The following is a 22,828-nucleotide window of genomic DNA, read 5'->3' on the forward strand; positions in this document are numbered from 1 at the left end:
CCTCGGGGATCCACTAGGGACTGCTGAGATGTGAGTGAATTGCAGAGCACACCCCCCAGTGCACAGACCTTGTTGCCGTGGGGAACTGGCCCAGTGTTGTCACGTCCTGCAGTTTTTCACAAAAAGCCCATCTGGAATTTTACAAGAAGTAGCCCATTCTGTAAATGTTGACATAATTTTTTAATAATGAGAATGTAAAACCTGTTGGTGTCAGATACGACTCCTGAGCTACCCATTTTTAAACCCTGCCTTAAACTCTCCAATTTGGGCTCTAAATATGGGACTAGACCTTACGATTCAAGCAATCATAAAGCTAACAGTGTTGTCTCACTTCTCTGATAAAGACCCTGCTGTAGATACCCAGATACCCTGGAGTTTGCATAACTACAGACATAAAAGCAGTTTGAGTTAGGCGAGACCACTATGTGTCACACGGTGTGTGGGCCAGTGTTTGAAGTCAGGGAGAAGACTTAGAAAGGACCGGGAGGTTGATAGACGACTTTGGACGTGAAGCAGTAGAGCTCTGGACAAGCACGGGACAGTTAGCCCCAGGGCCTGAGGAGCACGTGCTAGACAGCTGTCTTATAGAATATGGAGAAAGTAACACTGAAAATTCTAACCCTGAATGATAACTTTATGTCCTGGTTACCTAAACTAAAAGAAACCAGAGTTGGTTTAACTATATGAGCATGATAGTTACTAAAACATTTTATAAAATTTCCTTTTACTCCAAGTGATTGCTCAATACAGTAGCAAATATTAGTGGATGGACAGGTGAATAAATACATTTAAGTGTGTGTGTGTTACTCAGTCGTGTCCAACTCTCTGTGACCCCGTGGGCTGCAGCCCACCAGGCTCCTCTGCTCACTGAGTTCTCCAGGCAAGAACACTGGAGAGGGTTGCCATTTCCTTCTCCAATGTATTTAAGTAGTATAATGTTAATGGGGTTTTTTGGTATAATCTTAGACATATAAATATGTCTCTGGTGATTTTCTTTTAGTTTGTAATTTCATAACCTAACTATTAGGGTTATAGCTTAAACTAGAGGAGTTGTAGAATTTCTGCATAGCAAATAGAGGAACCAAATATAACAACTTTTTGAGCTAAAGGAGAAAAGACAGCTGGGAAATGACTACTCTAGTATCGGAGAGGGAAGGGGTTACACAGTGGGTGTCCCCAGATCCTTGGGCTTCAGAGAATCTCCACACATCAAGTAACCTAAAATGTTACTTCAGACAGATCCTTTTTAGATCTGTCCTTCTGTATTTTTCTTATTACTCCATGTGTGATATATATATTTCTTAATGAACCTCATAAACATTTTTAAATTCCAAATGCTGTCACTAAAAATTTTGGAAGACTTTACTCTTTTGATCAGTATTTTTAAGTTTTACTTTCATTTTGCTCTCTTCTGTCCCATTTAAATTTCTTATTAGATTTTACAAAATGCTGATGAAGAAAAGGAGAAATACAGTCCTGTTTTGTGAATTCATACTAAATGCTGTGAGCTATTATTGAAAGGAACCCCATAGCGTCCCTGACTGGAGGGGAAACGTAAATCTAGACTTTGCTTTATATTTGTGAGATTCTCAGTGAATAACCCTGGCCTGTTTGTTTCCTTGTTTGCTAGGTCAGATTGAAGTTATCATGGATCGGAGACTCATGCAAGATGATAATCGTGGCCTTGAGCAAGGTGTCCATGATAACAAGATTACAGCTAATTTATTTCGAATACTACTAGAAAAAAGAAGTGTCGTGAATATGGTAGGAAAGAAGCTCTCATGTTCCAATGTTGACTGTTCTTTGCCATCCAAAAATGTGACTTTATACTTTTATTTTTTGCATTTTCTGATATTGAGATGTGTCTTTATATTAGACTTAGCCTGTATTCACAAGAAAGAGAACTTCAGTTATGTGTATCATGTAAGATTTATATTTAGGCATTTTATTTTTTATTTTGCTTATTATGTAGATATAAAATAATGTTAAGCAATCAGTTTGGATGAAATTTCCTGAAATTACTTTGACAGAAACAAGAGTTCAGTTTAAAGAATAGAGCTTAGTCACATACTTAGGAGATTAAGTTTGATTAGTAAAATTTATTTGAAACTTTAGTGCAGTCATGCTAGTCTTAGACTCATCTATTAAAAGTGGATTTACTTGTCTGCTTTCTTGTTCAGTTTTCATTTCTCAAAGCAAAAATCCAGCATTCTGTGCAAAGAGTCTGGCAAAGACCTGGTTGGCCATGAAGTAACCTGACAATATACTCCTTCAGAAGGCAGAAACGGTTCCCCGTGGAGCCCCCGCAGACTGCAGGTCCCCACTTCAGGGGCCCCCGACGCGGCCTCCTTCCTCTGGTCCGCTCTTGGGCGCTCGGACCGGCCGTCAGACCTCTGCTCTGCGCAGCCGGGGCCCCCATCCGCCTTGTGGAGGGAGCCCCGGGCGTCTGCTCCCCGCCTCCCTCTCCTCCTCGGCCGGTCCCCCACCGTCACCCTCCCCAGGGCCCTTGGGTGGTCCCCGCGCCTACAGCCTTTGTGTTGGCTTGTGAGCACCATTCATTGTCTTCTGTCAAACACAAACCCACGCCGCTGAGCCTGGGACTCTCATCTGCGGCTCCCTGCCCGTCTCCCCCGCGCCGAGGCAGGGCTGCCGGCCACCTTGGTGCCCTCACCGCCCCCTGCTGCTGTGCTCCGGGCGGCCTCCGCCTCCGGCCGCTCGCCCCAGTGGGTGTGGTCGGTCATCATCTGACCTCCTCCCGCAGCAGCACCCGACACTGCCCGCCTTCAGGTCCCGAAACGCTGCCGAGCCAGGGCTCCCGTGGCCCTTGGTACTGGGTTTTCCTCCTGCCTTGGGACGGTTCTCTGTCTCTCCCATAGCTCTGTATTCAGCTTTAAACATGAGCCTCAAGGCTCAGCCCCAGGCCTTTCCATTTCCTCACTTTGTATGTTATTCCTCTGCACCAGCTGGAACTGACTGATACAAACCCTCAGCTTCAGATTCACCTCTTGCCTTGAGACCCATCCATCTGGTTGCTGCCTGGCATTTCTAAGGGCATCTCAAGCCTGGCAGACTCAGAACCACGGTTCTGATCGCCCCCTTCCCAGTGTCCCCTCTCTTGATAACCGGCGCCGCTTTCCACGCAGCCCAGACCCTGAGGGTCGGCCCGGGTGGACCTTCTCCCCCACCTGCTCTCTCTCACAGCAGCCTGCCCCAGTGCTTGGCTGTGTCGTTGCCCGAGTACTTGGACGACTCGAACGTTTCCTCGCCTCCTGTGTCTCCTGGGGTGGGCTGCTCACATCCGGTCCGCTGTCTTCTTTCTGCCCTGTCTGTTCTGAACCCAGGGAGCAGTAGTTGTTTCTCGAAACCGACTCTGTCCTCACTGTGCCCTGCTTCCCACCTCTGCCTCCTCGTTGCTCCCCGTATAAAAACCAGCTGACCGTGGTCCGCGGAGCCCCATGCTCGGGGCCCTGCCTGTCCCGCCTTCTCCTCTCTCGATGCGTGGTCTCCCTGTTTCTGCCCTGGGCCAGCTGGCTTCCTTCAGTCCTCAGTGCTCCTCGTGCACCCGGCCCCCCTGCACCTTTGCACACGCCTTTCAGTCTCTCTGCCCAGCGATTCTTCGTAATTAATTGTTCAGGTGGTCTGAGTCTACTTCAGCAGCTTCTTCGGCTTGACCAGATCCGAACCGCCCTCAGAATCGTGCATGTTTCCTTTGTGTGTGTGTGTGTGTGTGTGTGTGTGTGTGTGTGTGTTTATGCGCTCATTGTCTTTCTCCTCCTGCGGACCACAAGCTCGCTGGGGTTAAGAGGTGGTCTCTGTCTGCTTCTGGGCTGGTTCCTAGCACAGCAGACGCCGGTGTGTGCTGTGTGGATGATCACACAGGTGCGGCGGTGCCTGGGCCGGGAGAGCACGCTGCCCCCGCAGGCCTTGCCCGCTGCCCGTCCCCGTGTGCGTGTCCTGCCCCCACGGGGCTCAGGACTCTGCTTCCTTGCCCTGTGCCCCCGCAGGGCCTCGTGCCTACGGTAGGCATTTTACAAATAAAATACTGGTTGATTTAATGAAATGGCAGCAGCTAATTAAGGCAAAGAATTCTCTCCGAATTTAGAATCTTTCAGGAAAAAGGTTTTAATATACATTTTAGATGTCAAGATTTATACCAGTTCTTGGGACTCATGGTTTAAATCAATTACTGACAAGATAGCTTAGTTTTAGGACTAAAACGGCATATAAAAATCATTGTCTGGGTGCTGGCAGCTACTATCTTTTGCTTCTCCTGAAATGTTTCTGGCTTTGATGGTTTTTCTCTCCATAAATACTAATTTACAAAACTTCTGTTAACTATAGCGATAAGAATTTTTTGTGTCAGATCTATAAAGCTTTCACTTAGAAGTTAAATAATTTGTTTATTCTCATTCAAAACTCTTTGCATAATGATTGATTTCAGTTTGATTCAAAGTTTTTATAATCCTGTCTTGGTTAAATTCTTCTTTTGCTCAACTATAGATTCTTGGGCTTAAGTCAGTAGTTTCTTTTAAATAAAAGATGAACCAGAGAAGAGAAGATACGTTTTAATTTCTAGTGAAATTAATTAAAATGACATTTAATTAAGAAATGTTACATATCACGTAACTTAAATTTTCTAGAAAGTGTTTTTATTTTCAACCAGACTAATGACTAAAATGTCGATGGTAGAAATTGAGATGGGGAGACATTTCCTGGAAAGGAAGGCTTTTTAGTGGAAGCTTTGAACCTGCTGGAGCTTCATGGTGATAATCCTGGATGACTGAATGGAAGCAACCTGTTTTCGAGTCTTTCGCAGAGTCAGTGAGAACCAGATTGGAATGATAAATATCACTGGGAGAGGTGTCGATGCCCAGCGGAGGACTGTGACTGTGAGGTCTTCCACAGTAATGATGCTCAGGGCTCAGCAGAAGAATGAAACAGAAATTGTCTCATTAGTGTTGACCTTTTAGGATTTATTTCTTTGACCCTCACTCCCTACCCCCTTCCTGCTGGCAACTAGAATAACAGTAAAGGGGACATTGAATCAGGAAGCATTGCACTAGAGATATTCATGTGTTACAGTTGGGTCATTTTGCTTCCAGATATCAGTTCTTTACATATAGGAGAGGGATTTTGGAGCTATCAGATGAAAATCACAAATGCTGACTGGACTCAGGGAGATGATAGCAGAAGGAGGTTGGTCAAGTTTAAGGGAAGTGCTTACATTAGGTGACCAGAGGGTCTGGCGAACATGAGGATGGATGCCTGGCCCACATCAGAGCCGCAGTGCAGCCCCAGATGGTCGTTTCCACTCGAGAGTGGGGGCGCCCAGTGTGACTTCATTTCCCAGTGCTTGGGGTGAAAAATAAGTTATCTGTTTGGATAAGTTTTCGTTACTATAGTCATTTTGATGATTTTAAATATAAAATCTCTTAGTTTTTTTTTTTTTGTCTTGAGAGGACTGAAAAATAAACACTGTTTTAATGCCATGTGGAACTGCCAGAACATGTCTAACAGGGCCAGTCAGTTCAGTCGCTCAGTCATGTCTGACTCTGCGACCCCATGGACTGCAGCACGCCAGGCTCCCTGTCCCTCACCAACTCCCAGAGCTTGCTCAGACTCATGTCTTTCAGTCGGTGATGCCGCCCAACCATCTCATCCTCTGTCGTCCCTTCTCCTCCTACCTTCAATCTTTCCCAGCATCAGGGTCTTTTCAAATGAGTCAGCTCTCACATCAGGTGGCCAGAGTATTAGAGTTTCAGCTTCAGCATCAGTCCTTCCAATGAATATTCAGGACTGATTTCCTTTAGGGTGGACTGGTTGGATCTCCTTGCAGTCCAAGGGACTCTCAAGAGTCTTCTCCAACACCACAGTTCAAAAGCATCAATTCTTCGGTGCTCAGCTTTCTTTATAGTCCAACTCTCACATCCATACGTGACCACTGGAAAAACCATAGCCTTGACTAGACGGACCTTTGTTGGCCAAGTAATGTCTCTGCTTTTTAATATGCTGTCTAGGTTGGTCATAACTTTCCTTTCAAGGAGTAAGTGTCTTTTAATTTCATGGCTGCAGTCACCATCTGCAGTGATTTTGGAGCCCAGAAAAATAGTCTCCCACTGTTTCCCCATCTACTTGCCATGAAGTGATGGGACCGGATGCCATGATCTTGGTTTTCTGAATGTTGAGCTTTAAGCCAACTTTTTTGGTCTCCTTTTTCACTTTCATCATGTGTTGTTTAGGCAGCAGGTAACTCAAGTGGGCTTAATGAGGGGCACCAAGGAGCCTGGCAGGAAGTTCTGACTTATGAGATAAGGGCTTAAACCCAGTGGAGAAGATCTCAACTTAATGTGGGTTGCATCAGAATGTGCTAGAAATTCTCCTTAATCTCGGGTAGGCTGCAGATAGAAAAAGCCAGACATATATAGTCTGAAACCTCCCAACCTACAAGAAACCAAATAGTGTTTGCAGTTGTAATATATCATTTATTGTAACACTGGTTTATAGCTCACACAAACATAAAATTTCCTATAGCAAATATATTTTATAAATTTTGAGTTTATCATCAAGGTTATGCTTAAAAGATTACCTTCCTAGCAGGTTAGTCAAAATAGTGATAGTGTCACAGTTAAATATATTGTTGAGCCCCTTAATGCTATAAAGCTGCTAAGAAGCTGTGTGAATCATGGTGCTTTGCCTGAGTCTTTGTCTCATCTGGCCTGGCCAGTGTCCAGAAGTGTTTGTGTTCATGGAGCTCTTCTGGCACGGAACCACAACTCTTACATAAACTTCTCTTCCTTTCTTGCTGAGGAGAACATAAATAGCACAGTTCTCGAATGCCCAGAGTACTTACATTCATGACATTGTATTATTTGACAAGACTTTTCCTTAACATGCTTCTGAGTCTGCATCTTTTTTTTTTATCCTAAGCTAGTTAAATGGTAAGGCTTATACTTTCAATTCCAAAGTGAGCCCTGTTTCCTCTGAAAGGTTGGGAGGGTGCTGAGGTGGCAGTCCCTGCATCATACAGGTCAGGAGAGCAGAGTGGGGCTGACTGTGACCTTCACTTGCGGGCTTTTAACTTGACCTTCGCAGGCCCCTCTCCTTAGAATTCTGATGTGGTAGGTTTTGGTTCAGGTCCAAGGATCTATGTTTTATAAAAGTTTCCCAAGCCATTCTGATGTCTGGTCAATCTGGGGGAAACACTGAAGGTCTGGAGAACTGATTTGGGCTTGGAAGAGTACTAGCTATGCACATTATTACTCCTAAGGTATAGATTAGTTAGTATCCTACCATCTCACTGAAGTGTCCAAGGATTCCTCCAAGAGTGCAGAACAAAGCCGGAGCGCATTTTCTGAATGTATCTTGACCTAGAAGGGATTTAATGCCTCTGGAATCTGATAAAACAGGTGTTTTCCTTTCTGTAAGAAGCTTTTATCTTTTATTACTCAAAAGTGATTTTGTCAGCAGTCCTGACCTAGATTATGAAGTCCTTTGATCTTTGAGTCCATTTAAAGCTTCTTGTTGAAAATGTTCCCTCTCTCTTCATGTTACCCTACAAGCTGCATTAAATTTCAATGTTGTTGAAGAATATTATTTTATATGCTTTATTTAATTTTTCCTTAAAAAAGAATGTGGAATGGATAAACTTTTTAACGTAATATTTTTTACCTAATGTTTTTTGTCAGTATCTTAATATTGTAGTGTCCCTCTGTTGCCTTAATTTTTTTTCTCTACTCATAGTCTGCATTGTGATGACATCTCCAGTTTGCTGCTGGCAGGATGCTCAGCGCTCTTTGCTAATACCCTCTGTCCAGTGCTGATCTGACATTCTGAATTTTAAGCTGTCTTCTGTAAATCTTGTCTTTGCACACAGATAAGTTGTCAGACCTTTTATTTGAGCCACCTATTAAAAAATATGCAAAATCAGAAGATATCAGTGAAATAGTCATTTCCAAAAATACGATACAAAATGGAAATATCCTGAAGTGGTGTTGGTGATCACAAGGCCTTTCTACATAAATTACGTTCTCTTCTCAGTGCTTTTCTGGGTCTGCTTTTACACCTTAGGCATTATTGGTTAAGATTCTACTTAGTTACTGATTTAATTAATTGTGTATGTCATCTGCCATATGTATATTCCCCAGTCCTGGTGGATTTACTTATTGTTTGAATGTGTTGAAATGCTTATCTGTAACCACACACCATAGCAAAGACTAAAGTATTTTAAAATTATACTGAATAATTGTATACCATGTAAATGTGTGACAACTATTCTGTTACAGATATAGTAATTCCAGTGTTTGGAATAAAGTAAAGCGAAACATCTGGCAATGATTTTACCAAATTTAAAGATAACAGATGATCTAGATATGCTACCTGTGTTATTTTAAAGCCTTATTTATTTTTATTTTTTTAAAAAATCCTATCATTGGGTAGAACATAGCTTTATATATTTTATATATAGAATATATATACAAAGAACCTTCATATAAAGTTATATATATAGAACTTATAAAACATAATTTTGGATTGGTATATAACTTCACAGTCTAGTCAAATGTATAAATGAAACCATGAGAATATGATAGATACAACCTGAGGGAAAAGAGACAACATTTGATGACGTACAGGATATATGAGCATCCCAATCTGTCCACTTTAAGAGTTTTATGGTAGGTTGAGAAAGAATCTTCATATAACGTAATTCCTTGTCCTAGGATGTTTGTGGAAAATGTTCTCAAGACTTGTAGTTTTAAAGCAGTGGAGAGGAGATGTATTTCTAAACAGGGAAGTTAATGTTAAGTGGACACTGTTTTCTTCTATTGCTTAGAACTGAACTTGGTACCCTGCTGTGCATTGCCTAAGACTTATTTATAAAATACAGCGAAAGCAAAGTATTAATATATTTTTATATTTCTCTCCTGTCTGAACCATGTCTGCTGATTCAGTTAATACTATGAGAGTTGCACATATCAAACCTTTACGCATTTTTGTTTTTTCTTGACAGGAAGAAGAACAGAAGGCAGTCAGTCACCCTTCCCTCCTTAGCCACATAACTTCTTCTTTCCTGAACCATCCTGTCTTTCCCATGACAGAAAAGGTCCCCGTGCCCACCCTTCAGCTGCTGGCTGAATTCTCTCCACTGATGTCACCTCTGCCCTGTGACATTCATCTGGTTAATCTGAGGACAATACAGTCGAAGGTATATCCACAAGTCTATCTATGAAAAGCTGACTTTCTGTATTATACTTGGCATAAGGGGATGGGAATAAGAAAACTGTGAATTTTACTCTGCTTCAGGGAATGATTAAGAGCACTTCACCTTTAGGCAACATCGTTATACCTTTCGTTTGACTGTTGCTGTATAGTTTAGAGAATGTCCTTAGACTTATTTTATTCTCATAAAATTCCTGTGTGGTGAGCAGATTGGGAAGAATCAGCTTCTATTTACAGATAAAGAAGCTGAAGCTGGCCTGCAGTCACATAACTAGTAGGTGGGAGAACAAGGAGAACAAGGCCTGAAGATCAGCTCTACTGGTGTTTGCCATTTGTTTCTGCCTATTAGCCAGTGTTTCTCAGGAGTTAGAGAAACAGAAAGCACAGTGTTTGATTATTTCTATACCAGAGGCTTTGTACATTTATATCTTTTCTCCTAAAAATATAAAAAGTCCTAGTGAGTGAGTGAAGTCGCTCAGTCATGTCCGACTCTTTGCGACCCCATGGACTGTGTAGTCTACCAGGCTCCTCCATCCATGGGATTTTCCAGGCAAGAATACTGGAGTGGGTTGCCATTTCCTTTTCCAGGAGATCTTCCCGACCCAAGGATTGAACCTGGGTCTCCTGCATTGTAGGCGGACGCTTTACTGTCTGAGCCACCAGGGAAGTCTCTTAAAATACTCCTAAAACTTTGCATTGAGAAACCAGCTATGTAGGAGAGGTATAAAGATATGTTAGAGGAAGTAACAAGGGAAGATTTTGTTAGGTACAGAATGTTAACTCAGATTGCTTGAGTTTACCTGTATGCCTAATTTTAAAGTCAGATAGCATTTGAAAAAAGAAAAGATGAGAGGTTTGACATTTTTATGTTTTGTAGAGCTGTTTTGATATTGTGGATTGACATACACTTAGCTGGAAATAGTAAGTGGTTATGGATTCTGTGGGAAATATAATAAATAACTTGAGTGTGAAAAAAAGAAAGTGTTCATGTTCAAAGACAGCATAAGAGGGAAAAATTGTTTAGCTTAAGAATAAAGAACTGAAGTGTATCAAATAAAGGAGGAATCAGCACATATAAATTTGGACGTTCAGTGCTTTAAGACTGGATGTCCACAGAAGAGCTTACGCCTGCATCTGCAGGAGAATACATATGACGAGTAATGACGAATACAAGTGAATGTTAGAGGCCTGTGCGTGTACCTCTGTGTCACAGGTACACAGAAGATCACATGAGTGAACTTCAGGGTTTATTCTGTGCCTGCTATGTGCCGATTATCACTAAAGGCGCTAAGGGGTACAGCCAGGAACCAGACAAGAGCCCCTGCCTTTTTGAAGCTTAGATTCTAGCAATTGGAGAAAACTGAAGACCAAAAATAAGAGGACACATGTTAGATGGTAATAAGCGTTGTTTTGAAAGGGAAAAAGGAGAGAAGAGCACCTTCAGGAGGTGGTTTGAATAGGGCGGTTGGAGAAGGCATTGCAGAAAAGGTGGTAATGGAGTGAAAATCTGAAGGAAGTCAGGGAATAGGAGACTTAGCGGATTTCTGGGGGTAGAGTCGTCGGGAAGAGTTACAAGCACACGGAAGGACTGAAGGCAGGAGATGCCGGTCAGAATGGCGGAGCCCTGAGGCCTGCACTTTTCTTTGCCTCCTCGCTGCGTGTCCCCCACTGAGAGCGGGATCTGCACCCAGTGGGCACGGTATAACCATTTGTTGAACAAGTGCGTCCTGAGAGCGCTCTCTAGGATTTTGCTGTGGTCTTTGCGGGTCTACTCTGACTCAGGGAAAGAACACACTAGACGATGGGCAGCCTCCCTGCGGTGACCCGTCACTGATTCATGGGCTCGAGAGAAAGATGGGAGAGAGTGGAGACACCAGCCTCTGAGCCCCCGGCTGCCCGCTCTGGGCGGGAATGGCGGAGGGCACTAGCAAGCGGGAGGCGCCGAGGGCTTTCGGGCCCACAGTGGCCACTGTTCCTTAGCCTCACTTCTCAGGGACTCTTTCCTGTGGTGGTTTTCTGGAAGCAGCACCAGCTGACTCTGTAGAGGCGATGAGTGTAGGGATTTTCCCTCCAAGGTTTGCGCTTCTTTTCCAGATCACCTCTTTGTCGTGGTTACCTGTTTCTTTCATTTTTCCTGCTGTTGGCTGTCTTACCTGTGATACAAATCTAATCACTTTTGTGGTTAAAAATTCCATAGCCAGGACTTTCCGTGTGGTCCAGTGGCTCAGACTCTGCACTCCCAGTTCAGACTGGGCCCGGCTTCAGTCCCTGGTCAGAGCACTAGATCCTGCATGCTGCACCTAAGAGCCAGAACACAACCAAGATCCCCCAAACTGCAGGCAAGATCCCCCAGACCGCAGCCAAGATCCCCCAGACCACAGCCAAGACCCCGCAGGCCACAGCCAAGACCTGTGCAGCTAAAATAAACCCCGCTGCCTACCAAGTTTGGCTTCCCTGGTGGCTCAGACAGGAAAGAAGCTGCCTACAATGTGGGAGACCAGGGTTTGAGCCCCGGGTTGGGAAGTTCCCCTGCAGAAGGGAATGGCTACCGTCTCCAGTATTCTGGCCTGGAAAGTCCCATGGACAGAGGAGCCTAGCAGACTACGGTCCATGGGGTTGCAAAGAGTCAGACGCGACTGAGCAACTAATAGTTACACTTTGCCCAGCTGGTTCATAGTCGTGGACGCTCAGGCCCCTGCAGGCTGGCTCCCACTGGCTATGGTCACGTGGCGTCCCATTGCCCCTCTCGCCTCTGGGCAGACAGACTGCCTGCACCCCAGCTGCGTGCCTGTGGACCCCACTGCCGTGTATGAAATGGGCCTGGTGGCAGATATTTCCCGTCTGGTATGAGAGATGGGTGAGATAATGCTGTGAGAACTTTTGGAAACAGAAGGTCTTTGTAGACATACATTGTTGTCCTGATGATGCTTAGAGTACATGCCAACACAGGTGCAGACCGGGGTCTTAGCAGAGGAAATAAAAAGTGATTTAACAGTCTGACCAGGAAGAATAAAGACTGAAATGCCATAGGCATAAGTTAATGCCTCACCACGTGATCAGAACTAAATATTTGGGGCTGTTTTGCATTAGATATCAGTTGGTTCCAATTCCTCTATTAGTCTTTGACTCTTAGCACTTATTTCTAACAGTTTAAAAACTTGCCAGGATTCTCTAGACAGGAAACACAGAAAGGTTGTATAAACGTGAACCCAAAACAACAAAGTAAATGGCAGCGGGACCACACCTATCAATAATTACCTTAAATGTAAATGGGTTGAATGCCCCAACCAAAAGACAAAGATTGGCTGAATGGATACAAGAACAAGACCCCTATATATGCTGTCTACAAGAGACCCACCTCAAAACAAGAGACACATACAGACTAAAAGTGAAGGGCTGGAAAAAATTATTTCATGCAAACGGAGACCAAAAGAAAGCAGGAGTCGCAATACTCATATCAGATAAAATAGACTTTAGGATGTGAAAAGAGACAAAGAAGGACACTACATAATGATCAAAGGATCAATCCAAGAAGAAGATATAACAATTATAAATATATATGCACCCAACATAGGAGCACCGCAATATGTACGGCAAACGCTAACGAGTATGAAAGAGGAAATTAATAGTAACACAATAATAGTGGGAGACTTTAATACCCCACTCACAACTATGGATAGATCAACTAAACAGAAAATTAACAAGGAAACACAAACCTTAAATGACATAATGGACCAGCTAGACCTAATTGATATCTATAGGACATTTCACCCCAACACAATCAACTTCACCTTTTTCTCAAGTGCACACGGAACCTTCTCCAGAATAGATCACATCCTGGGCCATAAATCTGGTCTTGGAAAATTCAAAAAAATTGAAATCATTCCAGTCATCTTTTCTGACCACAGTGCAGTAAGATTAGATCTCAATTACAGGAAAAAAACTGTTAAAAATTCAAACATATGGAGGCTAAATAACATGCTTCTGAATAACCAACAAATCATAGAAGAAATCAAAAAAGAAATCAAAATATGTATAGAAATGAATGAAAATGAAAACACAACAACCCAAAACCTATGGGACACTGTAAAAGCAGTGCTAAGGGGAAGGTTCATAGCATTACAGGCTTATATCAAGAAACAAGAAAAAAGCCAAATAAATAACCTAACTCTACACCTAAAGCAATTAGAGAAGGAAGAAATGAAGAACCCCAGGGTTAGCAGAAGGAAAAAAATCTTAAAAATTAGGGCAGAAATAAATGCAAAAGAAACTAAGGAGACCATAGCAAAAATCAACAAAGCTAAAAGCTGGTTTTTTGAAAAAATAAACAAAATTGACAAACCATTAGCAAGACTCATTAAGAAACAGAGGGAAGAACCAAATTAACAAAATTAGAAATGAAAATGGAGAGATCACAACAGACAACACTGAAATACAAAGGATCATAAGAGACTACTACCAGCAGCTCTATGCCAATAAAATGGACAACTTGGATGAAATGAACAAATTCTTAGAAAAGTATAACTTTCCAAAACTGAACCAGGAAGAAATAGAAGATCTTAACAGACCCATCACAAGCAAGGAAATCGAAACTGTAATCAAAAATCTTCCAGCAAACAAAAGTCCAGGACCAGATGGGTCACAGCTGAATTCTACCAAAAATTTAGAGAAGAGCTAACACCTATCTTACTCAAACTCTTCCAGAAAATTGCAGATGAAGGTAAACTTCCAAACTCATTCTCTGAGGCCACCATCACCCTAATTCCAAAACCAGACAAAGATGCCACAAAAAAAAGAAAACTACAGGCCAATATCACTGATGAACATAGATGCAAAAATCCTTAACAAAATTCTTGCAAACAGAATCCAACAACATATTAAAAAAATCATACACCATGACCAAGTGGGCTTTATCCCAGGAATGCAAGGATTCTTTAATATCTGCAAATCAATCAATGTAATACACCACATTAACAAATTGAAAGATAAAAACCATATGATTATCTCAATAGATGCAGAGAAAGCCTTTGACAAAATTCAACACCCATTTATGATTAAAACTCTCCAGAAAGCAGGAATAGAAGGAACATACCTCAACATAATAAAAGCTATATATGACAAACCCACAGCAAGCATCACCCTCAATGGTGAAAAATTGAAAGCATTTCCCCTGAAATCAGGAACAAGACAAGGATGCCCACTCTCACCACTACTATTCAACATAGTGTTGGAAGTTTTGGCCACAGCAATCAGAGCAGAAAAAGAAGTAAAAGGAATCCAGATAGGAAAAGAAGAAGTGAAACTCTCACTGTTTGCAGATGACATGATCCTCTACATAGAAAACCCTAAAGACTCTTCCAGAAAATTACTAGAGCTAATCAATGAATATAGTAAAGTTGCAGGATATTAAATTAACACACGGAAATCCCTTGCATTCCTATATACTAACAATGAAAAAACAGAAAGAGAAATTAAGGAAACAATACCATTCACCATTGCAACAAAAGGAATAAAATACTTAGGAGTATATCTACCTAAAGAAACAAAAGACCTATACATAGAAAACTATAAAACACTGATGAAAGAAATCAAAGAGGACACAAACAGATGGAGAAACATACCATGTTCATGGATTGGAAGAATCAATATTGTCAAAATGGCTATTCTACCCAAAGCAATCTATAGATCCAGTGCAATCCCTATCAAGCTACCAACGGTATTTTTCACAGAACTAGACCAAAGAATTTCGCAATTTGTATGGAAATACAAAAAAACCTCGAATAGCCAAAGTAATCTTGAGAAAGAAGAATGGAACTGGAGGAATCAACCTGCCTGACTTCAGATTCTACTACAAAGCCACAATCATCAAGACAGTATGGTACTGGCACAAAGACAGAAATATAGATCAATGGAACAGAATAGAAAGCCCAGAGATAAATCCACGAACCTATGGACACCTTATCTTTGACAAAGGAGGCAAGGATATACAATGGAAAAAAGACAACCTCTTTAACAAGTGGTGCTGGGAAAACTGGTCAACCACTTGTAAAAGAATGAAACTAGAACACTTTCTAACACCATACACAAAAATAAACTCAAAATGGATTAAAGATCTAAATGTAAGACCAGAAACTATAAAACCCCTAGAGGAGAACATAGGCAAAACACTCTCCGACATAAATCACAGCAAGATCCTCTATGACCCACCTCCCAGAATATTGGAAATAAAAGCAAAACTAAACAAATGGGACCTAATGAAACTTAAAAGCTTTTGCACTACAAAGGAAACTATAAGTAAGGTGAAAAGACAGCCCTCAGATTGGGAGAAAATAATAGCAAATGAAGAAACAGACAAAGGATTAATCTCAAAAATATACAAGCAACTCCTGCAGCTCAATTCCAGAAAAATAAATGACCCAGTCAAAAAATGGGCCAAAGAACTAAACAGACATTTCTCCAAAGAAGACATACAGATGGCTAACAAACACATGAAAAGATGCTCAACATCACTCATTATTAGAGAAATGCAAATCAAATCCACAATGAGGTACCATTACACGCCAGTCAGGATGGCTGCTATCCAAAAGTCTACAAGCAATAAATGCTGGAGAGGGTGTGGAGAAAGGGGAACCCTCTTACACTGTTGGTGGGAATGCAAACTAGTACAGCCACTATGGAAAACAGTGTGGAGATTTCTTAAAAAACTGGAAATAGAACTGCCATATGACCCAGCACTCCCACTTCTGGGCATACACACTGAGGAAACCAGATCTGAAAGAGACACGTGCACCCCAATGTTCATCGCAGCACTGTTTATAATAGCCAGGACATGGAAGCAACCTAGATGCCCATCAGCAGATGAATGGATAAGGAAGCTGTGGTACATATACACCATGGAATATTACTCAGCCGTTAAAAAGAATTCATTTGAATCAGTTCTAATGAGATGGATGAAACTGGAGCCCATTATACAGAGTGAAGTAAGCCAGAAAGATAAAGAACATTACAGCATACTAACACATATATATGGAATTTAGAACGATGGTAACGATAACCCTATATGCAAAACAGAAAAAGAGACACAGAAGTACAGAACAGACTTTCGAACTCTGTGGGAGAAGGTGAGCGTGGGATGTTTCGAAAGAACAGCATGTATACTATCTATGGTGAAACAGATCAGCAGCCCAGGTGGGATGCATGAGACAAGTGCTCGGGCCTGGTGCACTGGGAAGACCCAGAGGAATCAGGTGGAGAGGGAGAGGTGGGAGGGGGGATCGGGATGGGGAATACGTGTAAATCTATGGCTGATTCATATCAATGTATAACAAAACCCACTGGAAAAAAATAAATAAATAAATAAAGGAGGGGAAAAAAAAAAACTCGCCAGGAATCTGAAGGGATTCTTTAACGAATTGCTTCCATCCCCTAATCTCTGATAATGGGAAAGTAATCATTGAAGGACACTGATGTACATATTCATTCAAAGAAAACTTAGTACTTAAAAGGTATCCAGAGTAATTCAGTGGTTATAACTAGAAGAAAGATGAAAGCAACTCAGCCCAGAAGCCAGAGCTAGACGTCTTGGATTGTGTTCTTGTTTTGGTCTGTTGACATCTCCCAGCATGCAATAATGTGCTCTTTGTTTAGAGACTGCAGTGCATTTTTGCCACTGAAATTATGTCAAGAGAGATTGGCCTCCAGGCAAGACTGGAGGTCTGCCTTGGCCCATCACCTCACAGTATTCCCATGAGAAAAGTGTCTGCAGACCTCCGTAACATTAAAGGGGCGCATCGCCCTTGCTGCCTGATCCCTCCTCCTGCAGCATGATAGGGGGCCCTCTGCCAGCCTGCGCTCCAGGCTGCTATCTGCAGTCTCCGCGCTCCTGGTGGGGGGGCTCCCTGCTCCTGGTGGAGGAAGGCGCTGTGTGCTCAAGACTCAGAGAGCATGTGGGACTTGGGGGGTCTGCTAACCCCCTGAGGTGGTTCAGCTTTTCCAGCTAAAGTCCTCAAACTCACTGTGTCCAGGTGATAGCAGTGAGATTATAGAAAAGACTTCCACAGATGTCTTCATCTCTGAGATTCTGATTCTGTAGATTTGGGGTGGAGAGCTTAGGAACTAGTAACTTTTAAAAACTCTTCCTAGTGATTCTAGAAATTGCTGTTATCTGCGTTACTGAATTGGGAAAGTAAGGGTTAGATTAAATACTTAAAATTTAATTACCTACCAGTGAATGGCAGAATCAGGAGCCACCTCGAGTTCTTCTGAACCTAGGTGCTGAATGTGATCTCAGGGGATCACATGATGATTTCAAGATTTACTAAATCTGTTCTCAGAGTCCAGCTTTCCAGAAAAACAAGCAAATAAAACAGCAACAAAAAAGGTCCAGTTTTCAAAAATTATTCTATATTGACAGAGGAGCTTGTTTTTACATAGACATATCTTGCTTTTCAGGTTTATAGCTTTGTTTTGTCTTTTTTTGAAAAAATCAACTATGTCATATATTTGTAGTCAGATGGAGAGGAGAACAAACATCTCTTAAAACCCTGCCCCACAGCTGCATGGCCCAGCGTGCTCCAGCCACTGTTGAGGAATTTAAATGTTAGCCTTCTCTTCCTGTGTGCCTGGTGTCCAACTCTTCTCTTCATCACTCTCTTTTCTTGCACTGTCGACAGCCTGAGTTATAAAAAGAAGCTTTTATAACGGGTTGAAAACTAGGGAATAAGAGTACTAGTCAAGTGCACATCCTCAGGAAAGGGAAGTGACTTAGGGAGAAGAGAGCCTTGGGAGAGAGGATGCTGGGAGAATCTCATGGGAGGATGAGTCGTGGATCAAGCTAGAATGAGAGGTTCCATCTGGAATGCTGACTTCCCAGGGATGGGGAGGAACTTGATTAAGCTGCTTAACTTAGCTTCATGGAGTCATTCTGCCTTGATGTTTTGAACAGTGATATCTACTTCCACTCTTTTTTGCAGATTGTTTTCCTTGCTTTTATTTTCAAATATATTTTTATTTTATTTATCCATAGATGTGAAGTGAAAAGTGTTAGTCACTCAGCCGAGTCTGACTCTTTGTGGCCCAGTGGACTGTAGGTCCCCAGGCTCCCCTGTCCGTGGAGTTCTCCAGATGGGGATCCTGGTGTGGGTGGCCATTTCACCATCCGAGCCCCCAGGGAAGCCCTCATTCCTAGACATCTGTCTGTATATCTCTCCTCTCTGTCTGTATGTGTTACATGTAACTCTTTATTCTATATGGGATTTATTTTGGTTTGTGCTTGAGTGTTTCTTACAGAGAGTTAACCAGTAATTTCAACGTCAGCACCACTTACTGAATAAAGTCTTCTCTCTCAACTTGTTTTCACCACCCCCTCCTTTTCTTGTAAGAGGCAGTTTAAGGTTTAGAATTTATTTTGCCTTTCTTAAAAGAATTGATTGGTGCTTTATTGATCTCCCCCTAGTTTCTGGAAAGGTGAAAATTGTGGGGAAAAAATGTTCTTTGTTGTACATATCTGAGGACAACCGTTCACCTTCCCCTTTCTTTCTGTCATGCTACCTTGTTGATTAAAACAGGATAACTGTTATTGACATTTTAACAAGTGCCCTGGAAAATGAATTTCTACTGGTTATTTCCTGTGTTCGGACTTATAACACAGTGTGAGATTTTCCAGCCTTCCTACCTGCCAGAATGCACTGAAATATGAGAGGTGTCTGATATCGTCAAAGAACCTGAGCAACGTGGAGCCATTTCCCCCCAGGTGTTCAGCCATGGCGTCATCTGGGAAGGGCGGGGTCGCACTCTCCTTGGGGAGTCCAGCACCGTGGCAGCCGCTCTCCCTCAGGAAGCGGTGTGTCCACAGGCACTGTTGCCGGCTTGCAGCAGTTACGGGTTGTGGGCCTCACAGGAGCGGCCCGGCTCTCACGTTTGCAGAGTTATCCACCTTGGGAAAGCAGCACCTGCCTGTTCCTCTGCTGAGAAGAGGCTGTCGTATGTGGGGTGATTTTCAGGGTGGCCTTAAATCTTTTAGAATGGGGTGAGTGGATGGCTGGGCAGGTTGTAGGTGGATAGAAGTAATAGTTTCTAAACCTTTCTTTCTGTATATGTTTTAGTAAGTCTTGATTTTAGCTCTGTTGGAACCATTGATTAAATACTCCCATTTTCCAGCCTGAGATCAGAAGCTGGAAAGTCTCCTTAGGTGATCTCCTTAGGTTGATAACCTTTTGTTATATTAAGTCAGAAGCGATCCTCCTTCCTCTCAGGCCTGAGTCTGCGCGCACCAGTCCGCAGCACGGCAGAGGCGGGAGAACGCAGCCGCGGCGCCGCGGCGTGGGGGCCGGGCCCGCTGGGTCCAGGGCACTCCGTCCGCCCGCTGCCCGGCTGGCTCAGAGCGGGCCCTGGATCCTCCGCGCGCCAGAGTCCTGCCCAGTGAGCAGGCGGTGGTGAGGGTGTCACCGAGAGAGGCCCTGCCAGGCCCCGGTGAGGTGAGAGTTGTCGAGCATGTAGAATAGCATCCGGCACGTAGTAAGCACGAAGTTTTAACGAGGTCTCAGCTGAGGTCACTCAGTCCTCAGCAGTTTGACTGTTACTGATTATGAAGTGAAAACATTGGCACCTTCTTTTTAATTGGAGAACGTTGAAGCTCACTGCCACAGTAAATGTTGGCGTGTCTCTGATGCGTGTTCCCTGTGTGGCTCATTGCTGATTCTCGGGTCGCTCCGGTGTGACGTACTAAAGCCGCCCCCGGCCCAGGCGGCGCCCTGGGTGCGTCCTGTGGCTCGCCGTGGCTCTCGCGGCGGCCGTACAGTGCCCGGTTGCGTAGGCGAGGAGGCGGGCCGGCCTGGGGTGGGGGAGACCGCCCCTCGCACAGCCAGGAAGTGGCGATGCTTGGAGGCGCGCCCAGGAGCCTGACTCCAGGCCCCTGCTCAGTGCCGCATGCGGCCTTCTGCCTGGGACATGCAGTCTTGGGAAGTACCCTGCTTGCTTTTTTCTTGCCTGCTCAGTAATAGAGGAATACTCATAGAAGGATGCATCGACCGTTGGTGAGGAGAGAGGATGGAAAGCAAAGTGGCGTTACTGTGCTAGCTGCTGTCTGAGGACGAGGGGGAGTGTGTTGCGGTCAGTGTCTGTGCCCGTGAGTACAGCGGCGCGCCTTTACGCCCCCTGCCCTGCTCCAAAGGGGCCGTAAGGGGGTGGCTTCATCCCTGCAGAGCACCCTGCCCAGCCCGGCACACGGCGAGCGCTCAGCAAGTGTCAGCTGCATCCACGTTCCCCTCATCACTGGAGGGACTCTTGCCGAGTCTCACCTGGCTCCCTGAGTTTTCAGAGGTGAGTGACAGCCTCAGTCCTGAGCTGGTTCCTCCTGGAACCAAACCAAGCCTCCAGGCTAGCCTCCTCTGAGCCTGACGATGTCACTTGTAGCCAGATCTTCTTGCCCAGCCTTCCCCCAGTCGCTGGAGAAGTTTTATGAGCCCTGCTTAGTCTAGAAACTCGGTGTTGGTTTTTCCTCAGAGATAAGTTCTACAGTGAATTTTCCTGGTACAGCTTGGGAACATCCACACAGTGATTCAGCCTCAACGGTGATCTGTTCTAGAAAGACAGTTTGACACTCACCCAGCACAGCGATGATGCAGTTTCAAATTTATAAGTTTTCTTCCCCATGCCCCCCCACTTTTTAGAGGTCTGGATTTTATTAATATGTTAATGAATATAAAAAGAGGTCTTTCAAAATTTGTTTACTCTCCTAGAGCGTATGCTGTGACTACTTGAGGGTAGCTGAATTTCCTGCATACATATTCAAGTTAAAATCACAGTTTCCCTCCTTTGAAAAACAGTTTTCTTGGAAATAAAATGTCTAGACAGACTTTGAAACTGAAAAACTGCTGCTTTGCCTCAGGTATTTTTGCTTGAAAACTGATACTTTCATGAATATTTGATTTTTAAAAACTTACACAAAATGAATGCCATTTTATTAGTCTTTTAGTCCTTGTGAAAATGATGCAATTTTAGTTTTTACAGAAAGTAAAACTTTTTTCCCATAAGTGAAAATTAATTTTTATGACTTTAATGTCCACTTTTGTACTGTTTGTTTAAATCTCTTGTCTAATTCAATGGCAGAATCCTGAAAGTGTCTCCCTTCCCACTTTTTTTGGTCATCATCAGTCTGCTAAAGACCTTACACAGTCGTTATTCCGAGAACAAATGTTTTGCAGGAATTTTCACAGTGCCTGCTTATCAGTGTTTTTTTTAAGGGTGGTCTAGAGAGTTAAAATGGCCAGATGCCAATGATAATAGTAATGAGTGCTTTTGGAGTTTAATTAAGAGGCCACCTAATTTGTGAATTTGAATCAGAACTCTTAGGACTTTGAGGTATAGTTGCGGACATATAATTTAGGACTATCCTTACTCCTTAATTACAAAGCTATGATGCCAATAAAATAAATTTGTGAATAAGAAGTTAAAAGAGAATATTGTTTAACTTGTAACTGTTATGAAAATAACTACTGTTTATTTGATGAATGATGTTGATATAAATAATAATAATAATATACTAAGGTCTTTCTTTGCTCCAGACCCTGGGCTAAGTCCTTATTATGCTGCCCCTTTTTATCTCTTTTTTTATGGTAAAGGAAAAACAGTTTTGCTGAAATCAGCAGCTAGTAAATTGCGGAAGTAGGCTACAGATCTTAGGCTGTCTGACTCCCAGCCCAGATTGTGAACCTCTTATTTCTACAATTTCTGCACTAGCTCAGTCTGTCCTACAAGCTGGGCTGCCTCATAAGTATTTTTAGTGGGTTAACTCACAACATGACTCTATGAGGAGATAAGACATGCATTAGCTCCATTTTACAGACGAGGAGACTGGTGCTCAGGAAGAATAAAAGACTGTTCCAGGGTTTCAAAATTGGCATAACTGTTATCCTTCTGTACATACTAAATACAAGGTTTTTTTAATGTGCTATTTTCATGCTATTTAGAGACTGTAAAATTGTTTGAAATTTCATTAGGAATCTTTATCATATTACTTCAACTTGCTATGTGTACTGTGTGGTCCTGTGATGATTCAGAATCCCTAAATGACTTTTTTCTCTTTCTTCAAAAAAATTTTTTAGCAGTACCACTGCAAAATACCAGTGTAAAATGTCATAAAACAGGTTATTCCAGCCAAGAATCTGAGGTGAGGACAGATTTAAGTTGTTCAGTCACATTAAAAGCAAATCAGTGTTGGGAATGCTGGCAGCTATTCAGAAGAGATGTCTCTGTAGCACATTAAAAAAATTCTATGCCCTAGTAAGGCTGGCCAAGGCTTCCCTGGTGGCTCAAGCAGTAAGGAGCCCACCTGCAATGCGGGAGACCTGGGTTCGGTCCCTCGGTTGGGAAGATCCCCCATAGTCCGTGGGATCACAAAGAGTCTGACACGACTGAGCCACTTTCACTTTCAAGGTTGATCAAGAACCTCGGCATATTCATATCTGTGGTCACTTAGAAAAGAAAGAGTAAATGTGTCTATACCGTAAGTGTGCATTGCTTAACTTTTCCAAAGATTTTATTAATCCATTTTATCATAAACATTTCCTGGTTTAGAAAACATAAAATTTATTAAATAGTTATAATTTTAAAT

At 42.9% G+C, this 22,828-nt stretch overlaps 1 protein-coding gene across 1 annotated transcript in view; it reads left to right on the forward strand.

Moving 5' to 3' along the window:
- Positions 1-22,828, forward strand: part of MAN2A1 (mannosidase alpha class 2A member 1) — a 202,770-nt gene that overhangs the window by 174,741 nt on the left and 5,201 nt on the right. Inside the window, exons 19-20 of the mRNA XM_061152130.1 lie at positions 1,631-1,764; positions 9,008-9,202. Coding sequence (XP_061008113.1) covers positions 1,631-1,764; positions 9,008-9,202 — 329 coding nt within the window. The remainder of the gene's footprint in view (positions 1-1,630; positions 1,765-9,007; positions 9,203-22,828) is intronic.

This window comes from Dama dama, chromosome 9 (genome assembly GCF_033118175.1).
Source record: "Dama dama isolate Ldn47 chromosome 9, ASM3311817v1, whole genome shotgun sequence".
NCBI lineage: Eukaryota > Metazoa > Chordata > Mammalia > Artiodactyla > Cervidae > Dama > Dama dama.